At 39.3% G+C, this 27,220-nt stretch overlaps 1 protein-coding gene across 1 annotated transcript; it reads left to right on the top strand.

The window, feature by feature from the left end:
- The first annotated feature begins 23,531 nt into the window (after positions 1-23,531).
- HAND1 (heart and neural crest derivatives expressed 1) lies at positions 23,532-26,961 on the top strand. The gene is made up of 2 exons (XM_075599032.1): positions 23,532-24,098; positions 25,673-26,961. The coding sequence occupies exons 1-2, from the start codon at positions 23,610-23,612 to the stop codon at positions 25,772-25,774; spliced, it is 591 nt and encodes a 196-aa protein (XP_075455147.1). The 5' UTR covers positions 23,532-23,609; the 3' UTR covers positions 25,775-26,961.
- The last annotated feature ends 259 nt before the right edge of the window (positions 26,962-27,220 follow it).

Genomic DNA, 27,220 nt, shown 5'->3' with positions numbered 1-27,220 from the left:
AGGAAGTGCAGAACCAGAAAACCCACTCAAAGATAGCAATTTTGCATGAATGGGAGATCTATTGTAGCTTTGTCTACAGATGTGGAAGGGCATTTGTTTCTTTGTCACTGTATTTCAAGTTTAACTCCACTTCTGCATGCCACTGCCCAGAACGATTGCTGAAGCAGATGCTAGTAATTCATATGCAACTACAGCTGAGAGGCTTATGGAAAAAATGTATTATGTGCCATATGATATTATAGGACATGATATATGATGCATATAACTTGTTATGGTATGATGTATTTGGATATGTGCCCTGCGTAGGTGCTAAATCTTTGGGAAATAGAAATATTTATAGCTAGCGATCTACAAACCTTTTGTGGCAATATTTTGCCGAAATAATTTAGGTGACATTATTAGCCTTTTCAAGCTTGGTGAAACGTTTCGCAGGGAAACAAATTTTAGGGGGAAAACACTTAAAATGCTTGTAATGCGTTTTGAGCAGTTTTGCCCATCTCTACATATAGGGGTAGCTGGGAAAATCAAAGCCTATAGTTTTACAGGCATTCACTTATACCAGGAGTGCGCAAATTTGGAGGGGCGCAAGATTTGTTTTGGGGGGGCGCGGCGGTCACAGAGGCCCCACTCTTTTCCCGCGCGAGGCCTCTGCAACTGTGCGAGGCCCCTGCAACTTCACTTACCATGATTCAATCGGCTTCGGCGATGCGTCATCAAATGACGCAGCATGGGTCAGGTGACGTGATGTCACATGACCCCGTGGCGTCATTTGATGCTTAAGACCAGGTAAGGGGGGTGTGAGCAGGGGGGGGAGAGAGCTGGCAGGGGGGGGCGAGGCAATAAGTTTGCGCACCTCTGACATAACATTGGAGATCCTGGTTCTGGTAGGATTTTAACCTTTTTAATCAAAAGCAATGGGGGACATTTATTAAAGCACAACGGCAGCATCCAAATGGCAATGCTGAGGCACGCGTACAGTGCGAGATTTGTGAAAGAAAAAGATGTCATTGCTGGGGCTTCTGAAGTAGGTCTTTATTTTTCCATTTTTGGTGCTAAAAAGTCATACAAACATAAAACAAATGTGCATCCTATGGTCTGGATTCATCACATTTCAATAAAGTGGAAATATTATCGAATTTAAAAAAAATAAAAATAAATGTTGGGGTGCGTTAATAGCAAAAGAATCAATAGGGATTCATCAATATTTCTACGATGCTAAATAAGACGCAAAGTCGAATTGAAAGTTGACTTATTTTGTCTATAAAGTTACGGGAACGGGAAAAATGGAGACAAAGTCGCAGACTTCTCCGCAACGTTTAAACGTCCCTTTCACGTGACGCGGGAGATTTAAACAATGCAGGGAGATACCGGCACCCCATACCGAGGCTTGTAACTTGTGAAGCAGGGGGTCCCCGGGGCTGAAATGAATGCGGTTCAGCTCCGGAGACCCCCTGCTTCAATACTGTGTTAACAAAATGAAAGCAGCGCAATCGCCTGTTAGAGGCGCGCAGGTCTGTTTAACGCCAGACTGGAGTAGGTGATAAAAAAGGGGAGCTAATACACGTGTTAATAGCGTTTCTAAAAATGTCGACATTTGATGACATTTAAATTTTTACTTAAACGTGCGAGATTCTCACTGGTTTTTTTCAAGAATCAATATTTTTAACATTCCCAAAATAAGGTGCTGAATTGTTGGCGATACAACATTGATGTATTGCACTATAAAAATAAATCACGTTTTTTAGAGAGAAGCTCTCATTTTTATGCTATTGAAATGTGATTAATCCGGCCCTATGTTTGAAGACTTCATAAATGCGACTCCTAATTTGTCATTTGAAATGATTTTTGACACATCGCTCATGTTGAATACCTGATTGATACAATTTAAAATAAAACAGAATGACGGTTTTATTTTTTTTATTTAGAAGTAGTATTAGTAAATCCAATATAGGAGATAATAAACACTGCAACCCGCGATAACAAAGAAAGGGAGTGGCTCAGTGAGTAAAGACACTGACTGGCACTGAGAGTTTGTAGCAGGGGAGACTGGTTCAATTCCCGGTGTCGGCTTCTTGTGACCTTGGGCAAATCACTTTATCTCCCTGTGCCTCAGGCACCAAAAACACAGATTGTAAACTACACGGGGCAGGGGCCTGTGCCTGCAAAATGTCTCTGTAAAGCGCTGCATTAAACTAGCAACACTATACAAGAACATGCTATTATTATTATTTTATTATTAATAGTGTCTAAGTGGAAACTATAAATAATGAACATTTAAGTACATAACAACATAAAGAAAATCCCTTTAAATGGGTGCACACCTTCTAATAATGATGAACTTATTCTATGTATTATATACACTCCTATTCCAATATAGCAGTACTAGCTGGCATAAATGGCCATTAGTATTGTAAATATTAAAAAGAGGATAGTGAATTAACAATTTAGGGAGTGGGTATACAAAAGGACTGATACTGTAGGTCCCGACTACTTCCTAATTAGAGACTATATGTCAAAAAGACATTTTTGAAAAAATACTGTGTCTACACTATTACAGGTATATAAAACCTTAATTACATAACTCATTACACACAAAATTTAAATAAAAAAAACTAAAAGAAGATCCAGAGAAATACTAATGAGTAATTTAATTTTATATATATATATATATATATATATATATATATATATATATATACACACACAGTGGTTGACAAATCACCAAAAAATCTACTCGCCACACAAAAAAATCTACTCGCCACCTAGTACCAAACGTGTGCTGCTTGGGCCAATATTTACTCGCCCGGGGGTTAAATCCACTCGCCCGGGGCGAGCAAATGTATAGGTTTGTCGAACACTGTATATATATATATATATGTGTATGTGTATATGTATATATGTATGTGTGTGTGTGTGTGTGTGTGTGTGTATATATATATATATGCAAATGAGCACACAGTGTCACTTTTTGCCTCAATAACCATTTTTAACATGGTTCCCTATAGGCTTAAGCTTGCTGCATGGTCACAGCTTCGAGCACAGCCAGTGACACTGTAAAAAGTGACACTGTGTGCTCATTTGCATGTCATTTCCCAGAATCCCTTGCTGCAGTGGAAGTGCTGTATGCTGGGTGATAATGGGGAAAGGCGGGGTTGCAGACCTGCCTAAGACATGCAGATGAGCATACAGCTATATTTGCATATTTGCTTTCCTGTGGAGGGTTTTTGTCACTTTTTTTACTCACCATAACTTAACTCAGTATTATGGTTTGGCCTATCCCATAAGCCTCTCTTGCATTCCCAGTAAAATCAACCCCACACTGATGAGACCCATCAAGGTCGAAACAGCTGTCTGTGGGTGGTTTTTTGGGTATGTACCTTAACCCTGGCTGTGCTCGAAGCTGTGACCATGCAGCAAGCTTAAGCCTATAGGGAACCATGTTAAAAATTGTTATTGAGGCAAAAAGTGACACTGTGTGCTCATTTGCATGTCATTTCCCAGAATCCTTTGCTGCAGTGGAAGTGCTGTATGCTGGGTGATAATGGGGAAAGGTGGGGTTGCAGACCTGCCTAAGACATGCAGATGAGCATACAGGCATATTTGCTTTCCTGTGGAGGGTTTTTGTCACTTTTTTTACTCACCATAACTTAACTCAGTGTTATGGTTTGGCCTATCTCATAAGCCTCTCTTGCATTCCCAGTAAAATCAACCCCACACTGATGAGACCCATCAAGGTCGAAACAGCTGTCTGTGGGTGGTTTTCTGGGTATGCACCTTAACCCTGGCTGTGCTCGAAGCTGTGACCATGCAGCAAGCTTAAGCCTATAGGGAACCATGTTAAAAATGGTTATTGAGGCAAAAAGTGACACTGTGTGCTCATTTGCATGTCATTTCCCAGAATCCCTTGCTGCAGTGGAAGTGCTGTATGCTGGGTGATAATGGGGAAAGGCGGGGTTGCAGACCTGCCTAAGACATGCAGATGAGCATACAGCTATATTTGCATATTTGCTTTCCTGTGGAGGGTTTTTTTCACTTTTTTTACTCACCATAACTTAACTCAGTATATATATATATATATATATATATATATATATATATATATATATATATATATATATATATATATATATATATATATATATATATATATATATATATATATATATATATATATATATATATATATATATATATATGATGATATTACCAGATGATGGTCCAGTAAGGAGAGATAGCACACACGGGATATATACTTCAAAGTGATGTATTGAACACTCAAAAAACAACGTATCGGTTCCTGAGGAAGGGTCCTTTTGCAGGAACCGAAACGTTGGTTTTTGAGTGTTCAATACATCACTTTGAAGTATATCCCGTGTGCTGTCTCTCCTTACTGGACCATCATCTGGTAATATCATCCTTATTATTCTGTATGGGACTAGGATCAGGAGTTCTTTTTATACATGTGTGTGTGCCAGCTGCTGCGACTATATATATATATATATATAAATTGCCAGTTAAACAGGAACACTGCAGTCAGACACCGAAATGCTGGCTGAAAGCTGACTAGTTGCTTTATTATTCTCAAAAATACTTGTGAACTGTAGGTTCAATTATAGACTCAAAATCACTTTAAATAGTATAGCCTAATAATAGTTCTTGAGAATGGACTTTGACTGCTATAGTTTAACTACAGGGCTATTATTTCCCTATTGATGGAAAAAATGTCCCCTTCAAGATACCTTAAGCAGTGTTGGTAGATTGTATATTAGGAGAGGTATACTAAATGAATACAAACATGTGGTTCTTGAGTTCTAGTTAGTAGTTATAATAGTGTAAAGATATATACATATATCTCATCCTCAATAGGATTCAATCCACTTAAAAACTTTTCAGCAGAAGAAGAAAAAGAAGTTAATACCCCCATCCCGTGTAACACTCATTATAGCAGCACTGTATTCATCCTATGGACATTGTCCTGGGAAAAAAAATAGTTGGCAGCTGATCACAGCTGCACTGTGTCCACACTGCTGTAAATTTGTCAGACTTGATGATACAATATATATATTCCAAGTTGCGCTCAGGGAGAGAGTCGCATCCTGCAGGTACGCATAGTATAACCTCCCTGTGTATCCTGTAAGCACAACTGGTCATACACAGTGGGACATGAGTGCACCCATTTAAAGGGATTTTCTTTATGTTGTTATGTACTTAAATGTCTGGTATCTTGCAATTGTTCCTTGAGCCTCTGCACATACTGCATGTACATGGTCAGGGAATGGCTGTCTGCAGCCACTCCAAAACAGAGGTCGATGGGTAATCGATCTTCCCGTCAAAACATCAAGTAATAGGGAAAATACCATGTAGAGTAATTTCGGGTGCAGTTGTACCAAGTAGTGCACATGCTACCTTCATCGTTCCTTCCCTTGGGTGTTTAACGTGCCCATCATATTCAATAGGGTCCTATTGAATCTCTCGGGTAGTGGATCCCCTGTGGGTGGTAAGGCATTATTCGTGATTTTGTTATTCCATATATGCGCAGTAATTCCTTGATGAGCCGGCTTTCAAAATCCCTTGATAGGAACACATCCTAGCTGGCAATCCATAATGGCCAAAATACATGTCCCACAGCACATTGGCGACAGTAGTAGCTCGTTGATCCTTTGACGGGAATGCTTGAGCATACCGTGTGAAATGGTCCGTGACCATATTACTGGTATTCTTTCTGCCTGGCTCTAATGACAGAATGCAGACCAAGTTCAGTGGTCCACTGCTGGGGATGTTTGTCAATGGTGCAGTCCACGTAGGCAAAGTCTTTCTCACACCACCCATAGTTCTTGCAATATTCTTCAAGATCCCGAGCTATTCGGGGTCAATAGAATCGGTATTTCACTAATTCCAACATCTTGTCTGTGCCCAGGTGGCCATGATCGTCATGGAGAGAATGGAGAGCCACCTGTCTATACTTGTAAGGGAGCACCATTTGCTTAGTTATGGTGTGTTGTGACTTCTTGGCAACTCTGAACATCACTCTGCTCTTGATCACCAGATTAAGCCCATTGCTTTGAGGAGTTGACTTTCAGCGTGCATTCCGATGACCATCCTGGATGATTTCTGGTCCCTCAAAGGTGATCACACTTCCTTCAAATCATGGTCTGTCCGTTGAGCTTGTGCTAGATCCTGCCGATTTAGCCGGGGTAACTTCTTCATAGTTAACACTGCAGGGGTACTGCAGTGGGGGATATCCCAAGACTGTCAGCCTCTTGGTTTGGATTTAGATTGTGATCTGTCTTGGCACCTCAATTTATGTGCACAATGCGCTCACTCCAGCTGAGGGAATCGTTTAACATTGTCCATCCATACCTTTAGCACCACAATGAATTCAAGACAGGGCTTCAGCATCAATGGTTTTTTCCCTGGTCTGTAATTCAGGCTGAAATTGTAGGTAGCCAAGGTGGCTAACCACCTGTGACCAGTGACATCCAACTTCGCTGTCGATAGAATGTAAATGGGTTGTTGTCTGTGTGCACTACAAAGGTGGCTCCATACAGATAGTCGTGCTGCTTGTCCACTACTGTCCATTTCAATGCCAAGAATGCAAATTTGTGCACTGGGTAGTTCCTTTCTGAAGGCACCAACCCCCGTCTCATGAATGCAACAGATCTCAGCCCCTCAGGGTGATCCTGATACAGTATTGCTCCTAGTCGCTCTGGGCTGGCATCTACATGAAGCACATAGGGTTTTGTGGATCAGCAAACGCAAGTGCTGGCGCATTCATGAGACGGGCCTTTATAGGCCTGGAAAGCCTATTCGCACCTAGTAGTCCATCTTGGCTTGTGGCTGAAGCAGCCATACTGTGTCGTTTGGGTGGCGGGTAGCCTTTGGTTAATTGCGTCAATAGCTGTACTATGTAATATCCACAGAACCCCAGAAAAGATTGCAATTCTGCTTGTTATTTGGGCCAAGGCCAGGATGCAATGGCCTCTAATTTTGAGCGACAATTTTAGTCCACTCTTACTCAGCTGATCTAGTACCTTCATCAGGCCTTCATCGTGTTCCGCCAAGGTCTTCCGAAACACTATTAGGTCATCCAGATATACCAGTACTTCTAATAGATTCATATTCCTACTACATGCTCCATTAGTTTTTGGAAAGTAGCTGGGGCCCCTGACATTTCTTGGGGCTTGTGCTCAAATTGATAGAACCCCAACGGGCATATAAAAGCGGTCTTCTCTTTATCCTGCCTGCACATTGGAATCTGGTGATATCCGCTTCGGAGGTCCAAGACCGAAAAACAATTTGCTCCCGGTGAGGCAATCCAATGCATCCTCAATACGCGGCATGGTACATTGATCTGGAGTGGTCCTTTTGTTCAGCGTGCAATAATCAATGCAATTTCTTACCGCCCCATTTTTCTTCCAGGCCACCACTATGGTTGGTGCATATGGGCTCCGGAATTCGGAGATTATGCCAGCCCCCATTGGTTCCTGGAGATGTCATCTCACACCTTCCACAACAGCCGGGCCAATCTCCATGACCTTTCTCTGAAAGGGCGAGCATCATGAAGGCGGATCTGGTGTTCCACATCATGGGCTTTTCCTACATCCTGTTTTTGAGTGGAGAAAAACGCTGACCCATGAGCCATCTTTTCTTGCAGCCGTTTCTTCCAACGTTCTGAAGCAGGGCTTTCTCCAAAATTGAACATAGCTGCGGTCAATCTATTCCCCTGTGATTATCTCATCCCTGCGGGGCCCATCATTTTGGCACCGTACTGGTGAGCCACCACCGTGCCTCTTCGTATCCACACATCATGGCCAGTCTTGTTTCTTTCTTTTTTTTTCCCCTTCCTCCTCCAGCTTTATTGATAGTTTAAAATTACATTTCCATGTTCTAGGACTTCAGTTTCTTTTACCATCTGACTTTAAAAACGGGTTACAAGCAAAATAAACTCAAACAGTTGTCTAAAGTGATATAGTATACAACAATAACATCTTGATTTCTGTGAAAACGTTTCTCTGCAACACCTGACTAGCTTCTACTTTTTGTTTGCAATTTTCATTGATGCATGTTCTGGGTTTTACTCATTAATCCCACGAAAGTTTTATTACAAACCTTGCCTGTATCTTCAATATGAAGATATTTATGTGTTTACTCCCACACTGCTATGGACTGTAGACAGGACCTGATACAGATGTAGTTGATGTTATGAACAGCTGAGGTCAGACAATGAGACCATCAAAATTAAATTTGCTGAAGTTTTCAGACACTTCCAGCAGTTCGCACCTTGCTCAGGTACACTGCTAAAGAACCTGGTTGGGGGTCTACTGGTGTGACTCAACTCTTCCTATCCATTAAATCCCTATTCACCAGTGGCATGGAAAGGGGGTTCTTTAACAAAGCATTATACATAACACCGCTACCAAACTAAACATAAACATTTTTGTAGTTAAATGCAAAAAGTGGATTTTTTCCCACCCCTTTCCTCCGTTTACACGTCAAGTAAAGCTCACTGGCCTAGGACAAGCCTCTATCTGCCAAACTTTGGCCAGTGAAGATGATTCAGAGAAAATAATACAACTATCAATATCAGAAAAGGAGGGGCGACATAGGAAATTTAAGCTGTAGCTTCAATCGTGCATTCCCGTGCCAGGTGACCCGACTCCCCACAGCCGCCAACAGTTCACTTCACTCGTCTTGCTGCAGTTGATGGCTACATGGCCAGTTTCACCGCACTTGTTGCATTTCACTTTGGTGCAATCTTTTTGGATGTGCCCAAACTCTCCACATGAGTAACATTTCTGCTCATCAGCATGATCGCAGTCACGAGCCAGGTGCCCGGGTTTCCCACAGTTGTAGCAGCATTGTTCTCTCTCCTTTCTTGGCTCCTTGCAATCGTTGACAATATGCCCACCTCTGCCGCAGGTATAGCAGGCTTCAAAGACATCATCCTCTTAAAGATCACAATCCTTAGCAAGATGGCCAGACTCTCCGCAACGAAAACATATGTCTGGAAAAGACAAAGAGATGAATTGGAAACTTCGGGAAGAAGTAAATCCCCTACGGCCACGACCAGCGACACTTCCTCCATTTGGGCATTCCCTAGCCCAGTGGCCAGAGCAGCCACACTTGAAACACTCGTTGCTGCTCATGTTTTTGGAGAAGTGCTCAGCACACTGCGCCCGGACACACTCAACCTGCGCCCGCTGCTCCTGTTTGTTTTCAGTTCCTCCTTCAGGCTTGTTTCTTACTTCTACTCCTAGTGTGTCCATTTTACCCTTCTGTATGGACAGCACTCCGGCCTTTACTACTAGCCCTCTAGGGTATCCTCCGTGGGGTGGACTATAAATCATGACAGTGGTGCCTTCTATATTTCGCCAGAGTGTCATTTTCCCAGTTATCCTCTGTATGCTGTTGGGGCACTTGCACAGGGCGGGGCCCTGTCTACGTGTCCTCCCCAAGAGCCCCTTGCTCTGAGCCCTGTCTTTTTTTCTCCATCCTCTGGTATGCTTACAAAAACAAAGGATGGGGGGTCAATGTCCAGCCATAATCATTTCCACCAATGGTCTGGCGCCATTTTGCTAGTTGTCCAAAAATATTGGCATTCGAGCCAATTATAGCCCCAGTCTCTTCCATGCTGGGGACTTCAGGGCATATGAGGACCACCACTGTCAATGGCCTTTCTACTCCAGTTATTTTCTTTAGAAACTCAAGCTTCACCACTATATACCCTAGATAAGGGTAGCTGACGTCACTGAGGCCCCAAACAACTAAGACTTCCAGTGGCTGCAATGGCAGGTGTTTTAGGTACCGATCGTTCCAGGGCTTAAAAATGATGGATATTTGTGGGCCGCTATCCAAGAGATTGCATACTTGTCCCTCAATCTTCGCCTTCACTTGCGCTGAGAGCCCCAGTAGTCCCCGGGGTAAGTGGAAGGTAGAATGATCCTTTGCTGGTGCCGTCCGAATGGAGCCTTTCTGCACTTGGGGCACAGTATGCTCCTTCACTGGATCCATAGGTCATTTCTCGAGGCACAATTAGAGCGGATTAACTGCTTCACCAAGATTCTCTTTCTGGCAATGACTGGCATAGTATCCTTCTTCCCCGCATCTATAGCAGAAATCTGGCCCCCGGTTTTGGGATCAGGATTTCTCTACGGCTTCCTCCACCATCTGGGTGTTTGCTCTTTATGGGGTGACTATTGTGATTCTCCCCGGCGTTCCTCTTGACTATTCGCTTAATGGACCACCCTGTGACCGGGCAGAGCTCCATCTGTTCTTCCTCCTCCTGTATTTCTCGTAATAGTTCTAGAAACTTTGGGGGAGACTCTTTCTGTTCTCTGGATCACAAATAGAGGGTCCCTACCTCTCTGGAGGATAGCCATCTGATCAATTGTTGTACTTGGGTGGGATCCACCCAATCAGGGCTGATACCCTTATTCCTTACTACCTTCAGTAAGGCCACATCCAATCTGCGCAAGAATTCAGGTAGTTTCTCACGTTCATGCTAGTACATTCCCTGGAATCTAAAATAAAGTTCCTCCCCACTTTCAGTGGCGCCAAATGTATTGTTTAATACACTCAGGTATTCACTAAGGGTGCTAACTTATTTCCTTCTCTAACAGCCCTTAGTATGGCTAATGTAGGCTCCTCTAGGCTTTCCACAATCTGGACCTTCTTGTCTTGGTCTGCGCCCCCCCAATTCCTGCACCATCTGCATGGCCTGCTCTATCCAACTTTCAAAATCATCCTGACTATGAGAAGTTGGGCTTGAGAAGTTGGGCTTACTCCAGAGAAGATTCAAAGGCTCCTATAGTAATTGTTTCCCCCGCAGAGTACATGGATTTCTCCACTAACTGCCACATGGCTGTGATAAGGGCCTAGAGGGACGCTGGGGCATGGGCCGTAGAGCAATTGGCTACTTCAGCGTACATCTCATTACGGAATTCTTCCATTGTATCCCCTTCTTTTGGTAGCAAACTCTCTAACCTTATCTACTACAGTGTGTGCAACAACATTCCTAGGGCCCCGCAACAGGTTTGCATCCTACAGTAACACCCGACATCACCTGGTCCCTCACCAGGCACCTTTGTAGGGTCAATATCTTCATCACACATACACTATATATGCAATTTTAGAATTGTAGTATGAAATTTTCCCCTGAATTCGGAACCCCGACCCCACGGGGCATCTGCACCGAGTACTCTATTGATACTTGCATCCTCATCATCGTTGTATCTGGGACTGTTAGAAGTAGCCCCTTATTACAGTCAAGGCCGACCCACACGTACCAATCGCTTAAAATGGCCGCACTCATAGTGAGGTAGAACCAAATATCGGCAGAGGTGTTATGGGGCGACCGTCTTAATGACTTTTGTAACTATGCAAATGTCTGACAGTACAACTGGAAAACTTATAGTGTTTACCACACCAATTAAATCAGAAAACATAAATCTCAGCAGCGCCTCCATTGTAACCCCTCTACTTTTAGCTCTTAGACACAACTATAGCTGAGGCTGGGGCCTGAGTCCCTGTTAATGGCTTACTGGGCCACGGTCAGACAGCAGAAATAACACAGACACAGTACGCATGATACAACTAGTTTATTTATACTTCACTGAACTGTTACCTTGTGATCCTCAGGTGGGGATCACTACACACAGTATACCGATTACTACACTATCCCCAATAACAATGCGCGGGTGTGAGTTAGTGTCAGTGGTGTAGTAGCCACCCAATCTTGGGTATGTTGACTTATGATGGTGCCGGCACTCCATAGGAGCTCATTGTGCACTGAACCTGTTGTCGGCCTGTTCTGCGAAAAGGGTGCTATGTACCACTGTGCTTTTATAGACGTTGAGGCTCCCCTCCAGCTGTGATCTGTCGTCCACTTCTGGAACTGTTGCTCTCTGAATCCTGATGTCACGTGCATACCCTGCAGACCTCGCCCAAACCTAATAGCACTCAATTCTGCGCAGATCTGATTCAACATGGCCCTCCCCCCTCCTTTTTATAGGCTCCTCTCCCTCATAGTCCCTCCTCTTCCACAGACATTAATGTTGGCTGCTAACATGTCCATCACAGTCACATGTCCAGAGCACATTGAAGATGAACCGGCCAGGGGGCAGTGTGAGTGTGTGTGAGCTCATCACACAGGGAGTTACGTATATAACGAAGCATCAATGGCGGGTCGAATACATTTTTTGGTTAATACATACTGTAGCAACTTAATTCTGGGCTAACACTGTTAAGAGTCTTTTTAAGGTTCACACCAAGTTAAAGTTAGCGGGCGATTTTGACGAAATTTGAATTGATTTTGTGGTGCACAGAAATGTAACTTTTTAGTACATACTGTACTGTATGCCAAGCACAGTCCATTTCTGGCACAGGTGGAGATATTTGAGCTTAGAAATAAAGTGCAAATAAGCTACATTTTTATTGATTTTGACATGCGCCTATTTAGCACCATAAAAGCCATTTGCGATGCTTAATACACAGGCCCCCTGGGATTTTGCAACATGGAGACTTATAATAGCAGGTAAATATTACCCAATATGTTACAATTCTATCACACCTTTGTTGCCTTGTAAAACATTGGATTATTGGCGTTGGAAAAATTGCCATATTAGTATGAAATGACAATGATGAAAGAAAGGGTTATTTAACAAAGAGCTTTCGTTTCTAGATGCAGAAGATTTGCTGTGCTCTTAGGCCGCGTCCATAGTGGAACGCGCTAGCTTCTGCGCTTCCTCCTCCTCCCGGCGTCGGGCTTCAAATACAAACTTGTTTGTATTGCGAAGCGCCGCTCTCCCTGTAGCGCATGTGCTATTGGTAGTGTTCGTCTCGGTGCGAGCTACGTAGCTCACGCCGTATCCTCCACTATGGACAAAGCATTATAGGCGACTCTTAATCAAATATGTTGAGAACTCGCTGGAATATTATCTATTGGGAGATCGGATGAATTACGTTCTATTACTGTTACCAGAATATCGCATATTGACAATGATAATGTTTTGAACACAATAGAAATTTGAAGGGACACGTGTCGAGAGAGAAAAAAAGAAACAACCAATTAAGTTATCATATATAGAAATATATTGACATTTATTTAAATTTATTTAAATTGGACGAAGATAAGCCAATCATCTTACAATAGAAAAAAACCCTAAACCATGCATCAATACAAGACCACAAACAGTGCATAGAAAAGACATACAAATAAAATCGAGCTACAAAATAAAAATACACAGCAGACTGAGATCTATGGTAGGTAAAAAGAGAAGTTTCGGGGCAAAAAAGCAACCTCTTGATAAAGTAGCGCTATATTTTGCATATCTTTTCTTGGCACTGTTTGTGATCTTGGATTTTTTTTCTTATTGTATGTATGGTATTTTTGCCCAATTTAAATAAATGTAAATATATTTCTATATGATATCTTAAAGCAGCAGTCCAATTTTCCCCTTTAATATGGGTATCAATAAAATCCACACAATGATAAGTAATTAGCTAAATTGCCGATCGAGTTGTTCTGGGATCGATTGGCGAAGATTTGGCTCGGGGGCTCACTAAATGGCTGACAGTGCAGCAGAAGAGGACCAACGATGCAAAGTTCTGTGGGGAAGATCATGTGACCAGACAGTCATTAGATACAATTGGTGCACTGCTAGAAAGAGGGCAGGGCTCAAAAAGGGGTGTGCCAGAGCCTGTTTCAGAAGAGGAAGGGTATGTGACTTTGTAAATGGTTGCTATAGAAACAAAAAATGCTTGTTACATTATAATACATTAAAAATGTAATTTAGAGTTGTATATATAAAAAAATGCTACAAGTATTTTCTCATAGTACAGAACTGATTTATTTAAAAAAAAAAAACACACATGTACTGTAGGATGTTGGTTGTTTCATTTTTTCTCTCGCCACGTGTCCCTTCAAATGACTATAGTGCTGGTCAGTGACTCAGGTGGAAGGCCACTTGGATGATGGGTCATGTACTCCTTCTTTGCTTTTTGATGTTTTGGGACGTTTGTTGTCTTTTATTCACACCGAGATGTTAGCGTGGATCGTCTTGATTTCCATTGAGGTTTTGAACACTGTCCGGTGTTACTTACAACGCCGTGTACTTATTTCTCACTGAAATAGAAGTAAAGAAAACAGTTACTTGAAGGGTGATTGCATCTTTCTAACCTCTCTGCGAAGTTGAAAATAAAGGTCCGTCACATGGGGTGACAGCGGGGTGAGTACGCTGGTCTCTGAAGTGGGAGGCATACCAATCTGCTGACTCAATTCATAACAACGCTGTGATAATGTTTCAGGGTGGTCTTTCTTCAGCTCTTACTGTATTATGGCATATATTTTATTCAACCAGGACTGGATCATTATCACACTGTTGACCTGGAGTTGGTTGGCAGCTATGGAGAAAGGTTTGAGAGCCAATGCAAGTTTCGGGTGACTTTGGACCTGTAGCTCTTTCCCTGGGTCTCAGGTACCTTTTTGGACAGTGGTACAAATTTGATTGTTCTAGGGGAATAGCTACCTACTGCATTACCTGTATAAATAAGGACAACTGACAGCATGGGGGGGGGGGGGGGGTACAGATATCACGGTTATTTCTACAGGTATAAATTGCACCAGGCACATCAAGCAAAACAAAATATATTTTAAAAAATATCAAGCGCTAAAAATGGAAGACAGTCGAGATGTTCAAAACTCTCCACTACTGCGTTTGCAAAACTTGCAAAACTTTTTTAAATGTTGCTGTTTCGTGACATATTTCTGCAAGGGTAAGATCTTCAGGGCATGGGCTCCTTTCCTAATGTTACTTTTATGTCTGAAGCGCTTATTCCATTATGTGTTATATTATGTCACATGTATAGACATATAGTACATACAATATATACCGTACATATATACAATACATACATATAGTGCATACAGTATATACCATATATACAGTACATGCATATAGTACATACAGTACATACATAACATACAGTATATACAGTATAAAAAAAAATATATATATATATATATATACAGTGTTCGACAAACCTATACATTTGCTCGCCCCGGGCGAGTGGATTTAACCCCCGGGCGAGTAAATATTGGCTCAAGCAGCACACGTTTGGTACTAGGTGGCGAGTAGATTTTTTGGTGATTTGTCAACCACTGTATATATATATATATATATATATATATATATATTCCCCTGTAAACTACTCAAGCCGCTTCACCGGCTTGGGTGCTCTTGCTTGAGACTGTCCTCCCAAAGTCGAACAAGTCCTGTTACTGCTCCCAAGGATCTTCATCCTGATGGCCAGGAAGGTCCGAGAGTTTCTTGACTCCATCCTCCATCCGGGTTCTGGACGTCCTCCTCTTCTTTTCTTCGGCCAGATGGCCCGCAAGAAAGTCCGAGACTTTGGTTTTCGGCCGGAGCCTACTCACCCAGGTCGGTTTCTCCCCGGAGAGAGATGCTGACTAACGGTGCATCACTGCATCTCCTCCGCGCACACAAACACAAGTACAGTATATACCGTACGGTACATACAGTACATACAATGCAAAACAGGACTTAAAATAAATAATGCAGAATCAGTTTTAGTAAGAGATCCAGACCCTGAAATAAGACGGGGAGAGAGATCCCTGAGAAATACCTCTATTTGAATATGCAAATCAGCTCATTTGAATATGCAAATGGTTATATATTTCACAGGTATCTCAGGTTTTTCTCTCTCTGAAAAAAATGCTTGTAAAAATTTTTTGCTCTAAATCAAGGGTCGGTTCTGCAGGCCCAGCAAAGTGCCGGAAACATTTCGCACATCTCCAGTAAAAAAATTTAAAAAGTTCAAATATAATATTAAACTTTATAGTCGATAGTTCCAAGAATAGAAATATATATATTTACTAATTTTAAGGAAAGACAATAAACAGCACACTGGATCAAATATAAATAGCATAGTATAATAAAAAGTGACAGGTTAAATAGGTAGGATTATTTAAGTGTGTCTGAGACCATATACGTAACCGCCTGAACAAGCAGCGTCCTTACCTGGGGAGTGGGAAGGTTATACTGTATGTGTTTATATATTGCCTTTTTATATCAGTGATTCTTGTTTTTATATTAGTACACGTGTGTATGTTATTATTTAAATTTTTATAAAATGTCACTATTTTATCCAAGCCACTGTTCTTTAATTTATCCCCCCCAAAATTCCCATTGATGTTCATTAATTCCTTTGCTAAAGCTGGTGCTGTTTTTTTGCACCTGCTTTGCAGCTGGAAGACTTGGGTTTTTAAACTACATTCAAGTCTGGAGCATTTACTCTATACAAGTAATTATTGTATTTCATTTTGTAAAGGGTTGCACCATGTAAGATTAAAGAAACAAGTGTCCCTATTCAACATGCAGTGAAGCTGCATCACCCAGATAAGGGAAGCTCTGAATGAATGAAGTGCAGATCTTCCCTAACATAGAGAAGTGACCTTACAGTCTATTGCATATGTGGCCAATGCCAGCACCTAAATTCACCCACCTATGCAGAATACCAATGTACAGCCTCTGGTCAGCACCTGTATTTCTTATTGCTGTACCCCCATCCTGACATTATCATTCTGTCCTACATTTGTATAGCAGCTGCTTTATCTACACACAGTGATTAAAACCACGGTCTTCCTTAGCAAGCAAACTGAGCCCCCCTTGATGCAAACCATCTCTGAGAGAATGAGAGGAGAAGCTTTGGAGAAGTTATTTTCAACATAAAGGGTGTGTTAGAGAGAGGGGGAGTGAGGGAGAATGAGGGAGAGAGTGAGAGACGGGGAATGAGGGAGGGAGAGTGAGGGAGAGAGAGAGTGAGAGAGGTAGAGAGGAAGAGAGGAAGAGGGAGGGAGAGAGAGGGGGGGAGGAAGAGGGAGAGAGAGAGGGATGGAGGGAGGGAGGGAGGGGGAGGCATATCAAACATTTTATAGTTAACACAAGCACTCAAAAGGCTACATTATTTCCAAGGCTTAAATAATGAGGAACAAATGTAAGGTCTGCTTTAGGATTGACTTTACTGGATCCTTCTTTTTTTTTTTTTTTTTTTTTAAAGAGGGAATTGTTTAACACTTTATAGGAACAAAGAGCAGAAAGGTTGGCGAAGAATATGATGTTAATTGTAACAGAGCCAGGAATTATTAGGTATCTTTATAACCCAAGCTGTATTGAGGGGAAGGGATTGTCCTAATCCCAATCCTGGGAGTCAGAATACGGTGTTAACCCTGTGATTGCCAGCACGATGTTCATGTCCTTGTTTTGTATTCTCTCTGGCAACTGAAGGGTTAGTCAGAAAACCAAGAAAGTGGGGGGGGGGGGAAGAGTTAAAAACCATTGGCTTGCAGCCTCTTAACCTAGATTGTAACAAATAAGTATGGGAAATACTTATGCATTTAAGTGGTCATTGGACCCCCTCGGGACTGTCCCCTAACTCTGATTGAAATCAGTCAAATCAAATTTGTCATCTTTAAAAAGTTAGGAGACATTAATGGGCTGTTATACTGAATGATTAATACAGGGGTTAGAAAACAACTGAAGGAGAAAACATATGCAGCCTCAATTCTAAGATTAATCAGATGAAAGAGGATTTCATGGCAAGCTCACACAGACCTCAGAAGCACTTCCACTGAAAAGGGCTTTAATTTGCTTACATTTTTTCTGTTTCCATCACCCACATAGGAAATGTTATGGAATGGATACAAATATACTGCGATTGTGAACTAGTGTAAATGTACATGTATTATTATAGTGCTGTTAATTAGTTTCCAATCTGCATTATGCAGGACAACCTTTCTTCCCAATATCATGTCTCAACCTCTAGGTTTAATTTATGTTCTATTAATCTGCATTAAATAGCCCCCCCAAAAGGAAGATTAAAAAAAAAGGGGTAGGGGGGGGGGGGGGTTGGGGAAGGAATAAATATGAAATAATATGCAAAGGTTTTACATGGCCAGTAAATTCCTAACCAATTCAGAAAGTTATGGATTATAAGCAGCAAAGACTGGGAATTCATATTAAAGAATGTGTTCTTTAAATGACTTTTACCGCTTACATTGGATTCCTGGCTTTTCCAGAGGGAGATGATCAAAGCAACAGTGATTTTAAGAATTAAATGTAAAATAACATGCATTAGGGATCTTTACTGTGCCATGTTAGATGCTTAACTTTTCCAAAAGGGACATGTTCAAAAGTATGACAAGTTTAGGAAATCAATGTAAATGAAAAATATATGTACATTCATAGTGCTGCAATATATTAATATATTCCTGACAGCTAGAATGAAAAGGACAACATTCTCAATGAAGATTGGGGAATTCATTTCAAAGAACCCACTGCACAGTTTTGTTTGTTAAAGGAGCAATCCAAGGTGTGTGTGTGTGTGTGTGTGTGTGTGTGTGTGTGTGTGTGTGTGTGTGTGTGTGTGTGTGTGTGTGTGTGTGTGTGTGTGTGTGTGTGTGTGTGTGTGTGTGTGTGTGTGTGTGTGTGTGTGTGTGTGTGTGTGTGTGTGTGTGTGTGTGTGTGTGTGTGTCAGTTCTCTTGTATTACATAATACTACTTTTTTTTAAATTCAACTCTTAATGCCATTTTAATGAGTTTTAATATACTGATAATCCTTTGATTTCTATAGCAGGTTTTAGCACTCTTTCCCAGCAGTGCAACATTTTTGTAACACTTTCCTGTTTGTAAGATCATTTGTTACCAATATTTCCAGCAGCTTGTGCTGCAAACTGTAACAATAGTTAATGTTACCTTCCTTAGTAATATAAGAATACATTGTAGCTGCTGAGTTACACTGACCGAAGGATTGATTGAAATTGAAAGACAGCCATTTAGTGAACCTGGGAAGCAGGATCTTTGCTGATCGATTATATGAGAACTAATGGATTGGCAATTTAAGTAATTAGTTTTCAATAAAGGTAATCAAAGACTGCATATATTAAAACGGATATATATATATATATATATCATTATTTTTTTTAAAGATGCTTGGATTGCCTTAAGAGCTTGACTTTGCTTATGAAATATTTCTCAGGGGAAAACAAAATGTATTTCAAATTGGTGTTTTTTTCAATTCAGAAGAAAATGTCTATTTTTCCCCCTTTTCAAAATACAGCCAGTTTTATCATAAATAAACAGCTTGGAATATCATCTGACTAGTTACTAAGCAATGTGGGGATCTCCCAGGGGGATTGTGTGTTCAGTAACATTCCCAAGATGAATTAGAAACACTCAGAAAGATGAATTCCTTTAGTTATCACAATGTGGCCTATATTTGTATATATGTTTTATCGGTCAACAAAGATCACAAAAAGTGATCAAAAGACTAGCACAGCACTATAAGATCAAAACAATACAGGTTTATTTAGTCCAACATGTAGACGTAGCTCAAAGGTTTGGTCCCCAAAGGGACCTTCTTCAGAAGGGATATATATATATATATATATATATATATATATATATATATATATATATATATATATATATATATATATATATATATATATATATATATATATATATATATATATATATATATATATATATATATATATATATATATATGTATATATATATATATATATATATATATATATCCTGTGTCATCGTTTATTTTATTTTTATTTATAAAATATTTTACCAGGAATTAATACAGTGAGAGTTACCTCTCGTTTTCAAGTATGTCCTGGCACAGGTTAAAATGACAGATAATACATGGTTACAAATACAGTCACATAAGTGAACAGGGTATACATTATACAGAAGACATTGCATGCACAGTTAAAGATAATATATGTTATGGGCGTATGTAACAGTTGCAGACCAGATTATCAGATGCGCATTATCAAATTGCAAGACAGTAAATTAATGTGCCAACAATCATTCATTTCCACACGTCCGTTTTCTAAATTTTCTATTAATAATAACGATACTGCAGTATCAATTAATGTGTGTGTGTGATAGTGATATGCTCCTGTAGATAAATTAATATTTCAGTTGGCTATTAGAATGCTGGAAGGTTAATTAAATAGTGGGTATGTGCACTATGTTTAATCTTAGAAACAATTTTCTCATGCATTTTATTTTGATACACACCCATATTATTTCAGATCCCCTATGTGTAGAAATGAGTTTCTAAGTGTTAGGAGAAATATTTGGTGGACTATGCCTATAACTTCTCTTATTCCGTTTCCTGCAGATTATTTTACTTTATGTTGCCACTGAGCACTGAATTCTTACGCCTAAAGCAGCCAGGCTTTGATGACTGACCTAACTATTATAGAGGAGGAAGGGGTACTAGGTGCTTCCTAGACTATGTCCCTGCTTCTGTGTGTGTGTGTGTGTCTGTCACCACCAAGCAGTGGGAAGCAACAGCACAAAAAATACCTGGTATTACAAAGCAGTGGCACACCCATTTCGTAACTCCTGCAACTCCACTTTTGAGTCAGATTTAGGCATCAGACACAATGAGAGTAACACAGCCCAGATGTAGGGAAAGATTAAAACATTTACCCTAAAGACCCCTCACAGAGACATCTAAAAATATGCAAAGGAAAAAAAGCAAACCCCAGTTTCTTTGCTCACATTTTCCACTGTTGAAATTTGAGGGGGGGGGGGGGGTGTCTTGGCTTTAAGGAATTATTCCTTTTTAAAGATAATTTTTTTTTTTTTTTTTTAAGACATTGAGATTCGTGTAACCCTTTAGATGCTGGGTAGTTCTTTGAACGCTTTGGAAATAGAGCAGCTAAGTGGCTGGGGCAGATAGAAAGGAATCCAGACAAATGCAAGGGACCAACGAAAAGGGGGATTTTGTTGTCTGATCTTTAGGTTATCTTATCAATTGTTTATTCTATGGCTGTTATTGCCCCTTCATTTATGGAGAGGGGGGAGTGGGGTGGGTCACAGATAATGGCAAAGGCATTTGAGGGACGTTTGTGTCAATAAAATGCAATGTGCTATTTAAACATTCTTATTCTAATTGTTATTAAATGAGGTTATAAATTACCAGAAATATACTAAAAAGTAGATGCCATTGCAATAGGAACGCTGTTCTTTTTTTAATATGACATGTTTTTGATATACCTCTGACAAAATGTATATATTTACATATTCTACAAAGGCAGTAGTAACGTAGGCATACCTTAAGAGTGATCTAAACAGAAATGTAAGAGAATCACATACCCGAAGGTGTTAAAAAAAAAATCAGAGTTATGTCAGCCTAGTGCAAAACTAGTGCAATTCTAGGCATAAAAATGCATCAGTTGTATCACATAACAAAGCCTATTGTTTTCAGTTTAGTGGAGAACCTAAGAATGCTGCTGTTTGCAACAAGGGTTCAATTAAAACCTATTTGTTCAGAAACTAAAATAAAATGTGTATGATTGTAATTTCAGTCTCAACTAAATAAAAGTAAAGCGGTTGAGTTTATTAAAATATACTCTTCCAATGAATTCCTTAATTATTACATGGCAAAGTATCTCGCTCACTTGTATTTCAGCCTCTCAAATAAGATCTTCCTTTATTCGGATATAGGATTTAATGAATGATCATACAGAGAATAATCAGGGACATTATGATAATGCATATCCCATGGTATATTTTAATGCCAGTTAAATAACTGTCCTTTTAAACCGGAATTCAGATGTATAATATTTTGCCTGGCTGTTATAGAAAGAAATTAAAAACCTATATATTATTCTATTTATTTTGTTTAATATTATATGTATGTACAGTATATAACGTACATATGTATATTATATATATGTGTGTGTGTATGTATATATATATATATATATATATCTCAATTGTGTATGATATATATATCTATATATATATATATATATATATATATATGCATTTTTACATATTCAGTATGTATATACAGTAGCTTGTCCACAAATAATATAGTGTATTACAAAGTTAATTCGAAAAAGTTCAACATTAAATGCCTGACACAACTAGAATATGAGCAAGATGCGTATTCTCATGGTTTCCTAAAGTAGCAAAGTGTATTCTTTACTTTGATTTAATAACGATGGGTGTTACTGGTGATTAATAAGAAGGAATATTGTATTTCAGGGCTGAAATCACCAGTGGAAAAATCAGTAATTTATATTAAGAAAGAACAATGTATGACAAGAGATTCTAAATATTCGTTTTATTCCAGGTTGAATAGGTACGATTTAAAGCCGTAGTTTCTAAGTTTAATGGTTTCTTCTTTAGAAGGAAAGAGAATATATTGTATGCAGAGCAGAGTTTTAAATAAATGCATTAGAGCATTTATTTAAATTAGAGTAGAAGGTAGATGTTTTATGGCTAAAAGTATAATGACGTTGGATACAAATTTAGAATATGCTTTAACTTTTTAATCTTCCTTATAATAGGAGGTTGTGTAATTACTATGAACATAGTATATGTATTATATTTAATGCATTCATGCTATCACTAAAGGGCAAATGTATTCTAGTCATTTAATGCACATTTTTATTTTAAATACTGAGTGTATTTACAAAAAAAATCTGACAAATTCCTCGCAGTTCTTGTTGCAAACCATGTCCACTGATTCATAATTGAAAAAGAGATGATATCTTATTTTGAGACATGTCTGACACAAAACAAAACAGAATGAAATAACTAATAACTCGAAAATAAGTAATAAGATTTCAAGTTCAAACGTTTTTAGAGGGACTCCATACATATAGCTGAAAATAAATACTGCACATTCAAAGAAAATACCTTTTTTGTTAAACAGAATTTACTGAAAGGGGTAGTCAAATTGTTCAAAATATTGTAGGGAAAAAAACAGCAGAAAGTAAATATAACTGTATTAATCATTGTAAATTACATAAAATTATACTCGACACTAAATAAATATTTAAAATGTAATTAATATCCGTTCTCCAATGATTGCTTTATAAAAAATTAGTTTAAATAATGAAGTTACTTTTACCAGCTCCTAATGTTTTTTTCCCGTTATATATTTTAAAATAAACATAATTAAAAAGGAGACTGCAGAGGTTTTACAACCGTAAAGAATAAGTGGCTTTATTTACGTTTTGTTGACATTTCTGGAAAAGCCACATAGAATCACGCACACAGAAAGGTGTATGGTCAGCTTGCCAAATAAGCTATTAAAAGCCAGGTAATTCATTTGTTGTGTTCAGCTCAAATCCTCCTCCTTTCTGCTTCCACTTTCCATTGGCTCTCAGGACAGTTTGACATCAGGGGCTGAGAGCTATATAAGCACAGCCTGCAAGGAGTCACAAGGGTTAAACTATTCAGAGCTGCAGGATAAAGGCTGTTATTGTACCATAGACTTTTTATCCTATATAATCTTAAATATATATTTTGGGGCTTAGCATCTTAAAGCCTTGCGAGCAGCTGTATTGCACCATTAGCTGCCTTTCTAGCGACTGCCCATGCGAGTTTGCAGAGAAAGAGCAACATCCTAAACTCATTCCAGGGCTGGAAGGTTTTCTGGTGCCTGAGCTCATGGGGTTACAGTAGGGGAGATCTAGAAAGTCAAGTCAGCAGAGCAGTGAGCTGTATTTGTGGAGTAGTGGAGCATTTTTTATACACTTTCTGCAGATCATGAACTTAATTGGGAGCTATCAACACCACCACATGATGCCAGAGCCCTTCATCTTCACGCCTGGCTCGAGATGTCACCAGGAGCGACCTTATTTCCAAGGATGGGTGCTGAACCCTGGAGAGGTATCCCCAGATTTTGCTGCCCAGCCTCCTTACAGCCCAGAGTATGGGGCCGTGGGACCTTCTCAGGCAAACAGCCGCATAGAAGCGCTGGGTGGAAGGTTGGGTAGGAGGAAAGGGGCTCCCCCCAAGAAAGAAAGGAGAAGAACTGAAAGCATCAACAGTGCGTTTGCAGAGCTGAGAGAGTGTATCCCCAATGTCCCAGCGGACACCAAACTATCCAAGATCAAAACCCTCAGGCTGGCCACCAGCTACATAGGCTACTTGATGGACGTCCTGGCAAAGGACAGTGAGACTGGGGACACTGAGGGGTTTAAAGCTGAGCTGAAGAAAGTGGACATCAGGGACAGCAAACGAAAAAGAGACCCGGTGAGTGTGCATTAATAACAAGCACTAACTGTAATATACAGTAAAATAACTGAGCATATACAGTTGTGTGTGTGTGTGTGTGTGTGTGTGTATAAAATATAATATATATATATGTGTGTGTATGTGTGTATGTGTGCTTTTACTGTGTTTTATTGTTAGATTACAGTACGGTGTTGCTATTATGACACAATGTATCTCTGGTATGTTGTATTATCCCACTATACTCCACATTGTTTTTGTTTTTAAATACCTTGCTTTTTCTGTGCGCGGTGTTGATCTGACCTACAACATTTTTTAACAAAATTGTTCTTTCAGATAAATGTTTTTTTTTTTTTAGATTAATGAAAATATGTGATAGTGACGAAGAGAATGGTAGATCTAAGATTTAATCAACAGAACAGGGTAGTTTTAGTGTTGTATATATGTATAATATGTATAAATACATTATTTATCTATACTGTAAATAATGCATTTGTGAACGCTTTATTTTATATAGCGAATATGTTGTCCATGCTTTTTATTAGAGAATTATATTTTATTATAATATATCGTATTGGAGTATTATAAGAGTAATATTGCGTACTATATATATATACACATATATATATACACACACACATATATATATACACATATATATATATACACACACACACACATATATATATATATATATATATATATATATATATATATATATATACACATATACATCTACATATATACATCTACACATATATATATATATACACATATACATCTACATATATACATCTACATATATATATATATATATATATATATATATATATATATATATATAAAAAATGGAAAGATAGATCGATATTACATATATTTCTATTTTTCCATCTATAATATTTTCTCTAGTGTTCACAACTCAAGAGGGGAAAGTATCAGACCTTGTCCTGTAAAAAGAGAGGCGCTGAGCAGAATCGTTTATAAACGCTCCATTAGCTACAGGTCTGCAGCACCAGCAGACAAAGCAAACTTCTTGTCCAGAGTTTGTGATGGGTCTCTGTTATTTTTATTCCAGCTGAGATTAGATCCTGCTGAAAAGATAAACCAAATCGCGCTATTTCAGCAGCATACTCGGCTCATCTGTTCTTCAAACATGAAGACCTCAGTCCTTAAGAAATTAAACACTAGTTCTTACTTCTTAAGTGGGCCTCTACATTTAAGGCATTTCCCCCCCAAAACAGGGTTGAATTGCAATAGCTAATAAAAATAGCATAGTATAAATAATTTATACTATTTCATATTTATTTACATTATTATAGAAATTTAAGTATTTAGAAAAAAAATGTTTTGAATGGGCTGCTTATGAGCCTTGCTTAGACAAGCATAAGTGTGTTTCTTGAAGGGGATAATAATAAAATACACTTATTTGTTGCAAGACCAAATATTTACGTAGAATGTGGTTAGGGAGCTCTCTTTTGGCATTCCTGAATGTCACAGCCCGTTTAGTGGATAAGAACTTCGTGTGCTGGATTTGGGGTTAAAATCTGGGTTCTTGGACATCTCATCATTAATGCTGATTTCTTTGTCTCCTACAGCAGGGTGAAGGATTCTGGGGCCCTGCTCCCCATGGGGAGAAGAAGTTAAAGGGAAGGACTGGGTGGCCTCAACAGGTCTGGGCCTTAGAACTGAACCCCTGAACCTTCAACGTACAACAATGAACGGACTGTTATTTTCCTGCACATCAGAGATAAAGGGAAATATTGTCACTGAGCACTCTTCAGGCTGGGTGGGTACACAGTCATCTAAATATGTGCAATGTGTTTCTTGAGAGAATAGGACATGCATGATGCAGACATGTGAATAGACCACATGGATCTTTTAAAGGGCAAAGAAGATTGTGCATACACGACACACAACCATTTGCACAAGAGAAGACTGCAACATTTGGTATTAACTTCACAGGATATAATATGTAATGAGCCTCCTCTGTCTTTGTATTCATTTTTCCTTTCAGTTTGTTGTGTCACCTTCTGGACTCTGTGTGTCTTTTGTCACTGTGACTTAGGGATTAGATCTTTGGGGTAACACAGGAGTTGCCTCGGTGGGTCTTCACCCTATAAAATGTTGAAGGCCCTTTAGCGTTAAGGCAATAAAAGGACCACAACGGTATATATTTCTTGTCTACTTTTACTCCCAGTGCAAAAATGATCCCGGTTTTGCACCAGTTTTTTAAACGTTGAAAAAAAATATATAGCAACATTGTTGATGACACTATCTTGGTCCACGTGCAAAGATGTTGAAAATCCATCAAGGTGCAATCCCTGATACTAATTACAGCCCCCCCCTTACCCACATACATATTGTTAACAGATCTGTTTAGTCTTTTTTTTCTACAGAGACCCTGCTCTTTCTTTTTCTTCAAATGTAACACACACACACACACACACACACACACACACACACACACACACACACACACACACACACACACACACACACACACACACACACACACACAATCTTTCCCCATGACTTTACTATCTGTTGAAGAACACATTAAATTATTTCTAAATGAGAGGCAGAGCGTTGAATGTTTTTAGGTGTGCTGACTTCCTGTGGTTTTTCTGTAACAAATTATTTTTTTTAATGGGGGATGGGGTGGATTGCACCTTTCATACATTTTCCTCTTTCAGCCTCTCTATAATTAATCATTCGTTTTTCTGCACTTCCATCCAAATTATGCAGATTTTTTTTAATTATTATTATAATGTACATAATAAAACATTTTTGTTTTCAATTCTGAAAATGTTTAATGTATTAAAACTACCTAGCTGTGTGAATTTGGTAAAATTACTGTAAGATGTGCTTTCTACCTCATATATGTTTGATCACTTCCTAACAGGGCAAAGTTGCCAAGCCAAATATTTATGTTGTTTGAAAATAAATCTTTTTTTTTTAGACATTAACCACAGTGCCTTTTTGCCATTCTCTACATTTTTATTGATGTGGTTTTTAATCCTGGTAAAGCAGGCAAGTGAAGACAGTTAGTGGATTTTATAGGAAATAGGTTTATATGTATTAATTGGGGAACATTTAATAATGGCTGACCTGTGAACTTAATTCCCATTTATATTCCAATGATT

Source organism: Ascaphus truei, chromosome 5 (genome assembly GCF_040206685.1).
Source record: "Ascaphus truei isolate aAscTru1 chromosome 5, aAscTru1.hap1, whole genome shotgun sequence".
Lineage (NCBI taxonomy): Eukaryota > Metazoa > Chordata > Amphibia > Anura > Ascaphidae > Ascaphus > Ascaphus truei.
The sequence above is the reverse complement of the archived record's forward strand: the minus strand, read 5'-3'. Positions and strand labels throughout refer to the sequence as shown.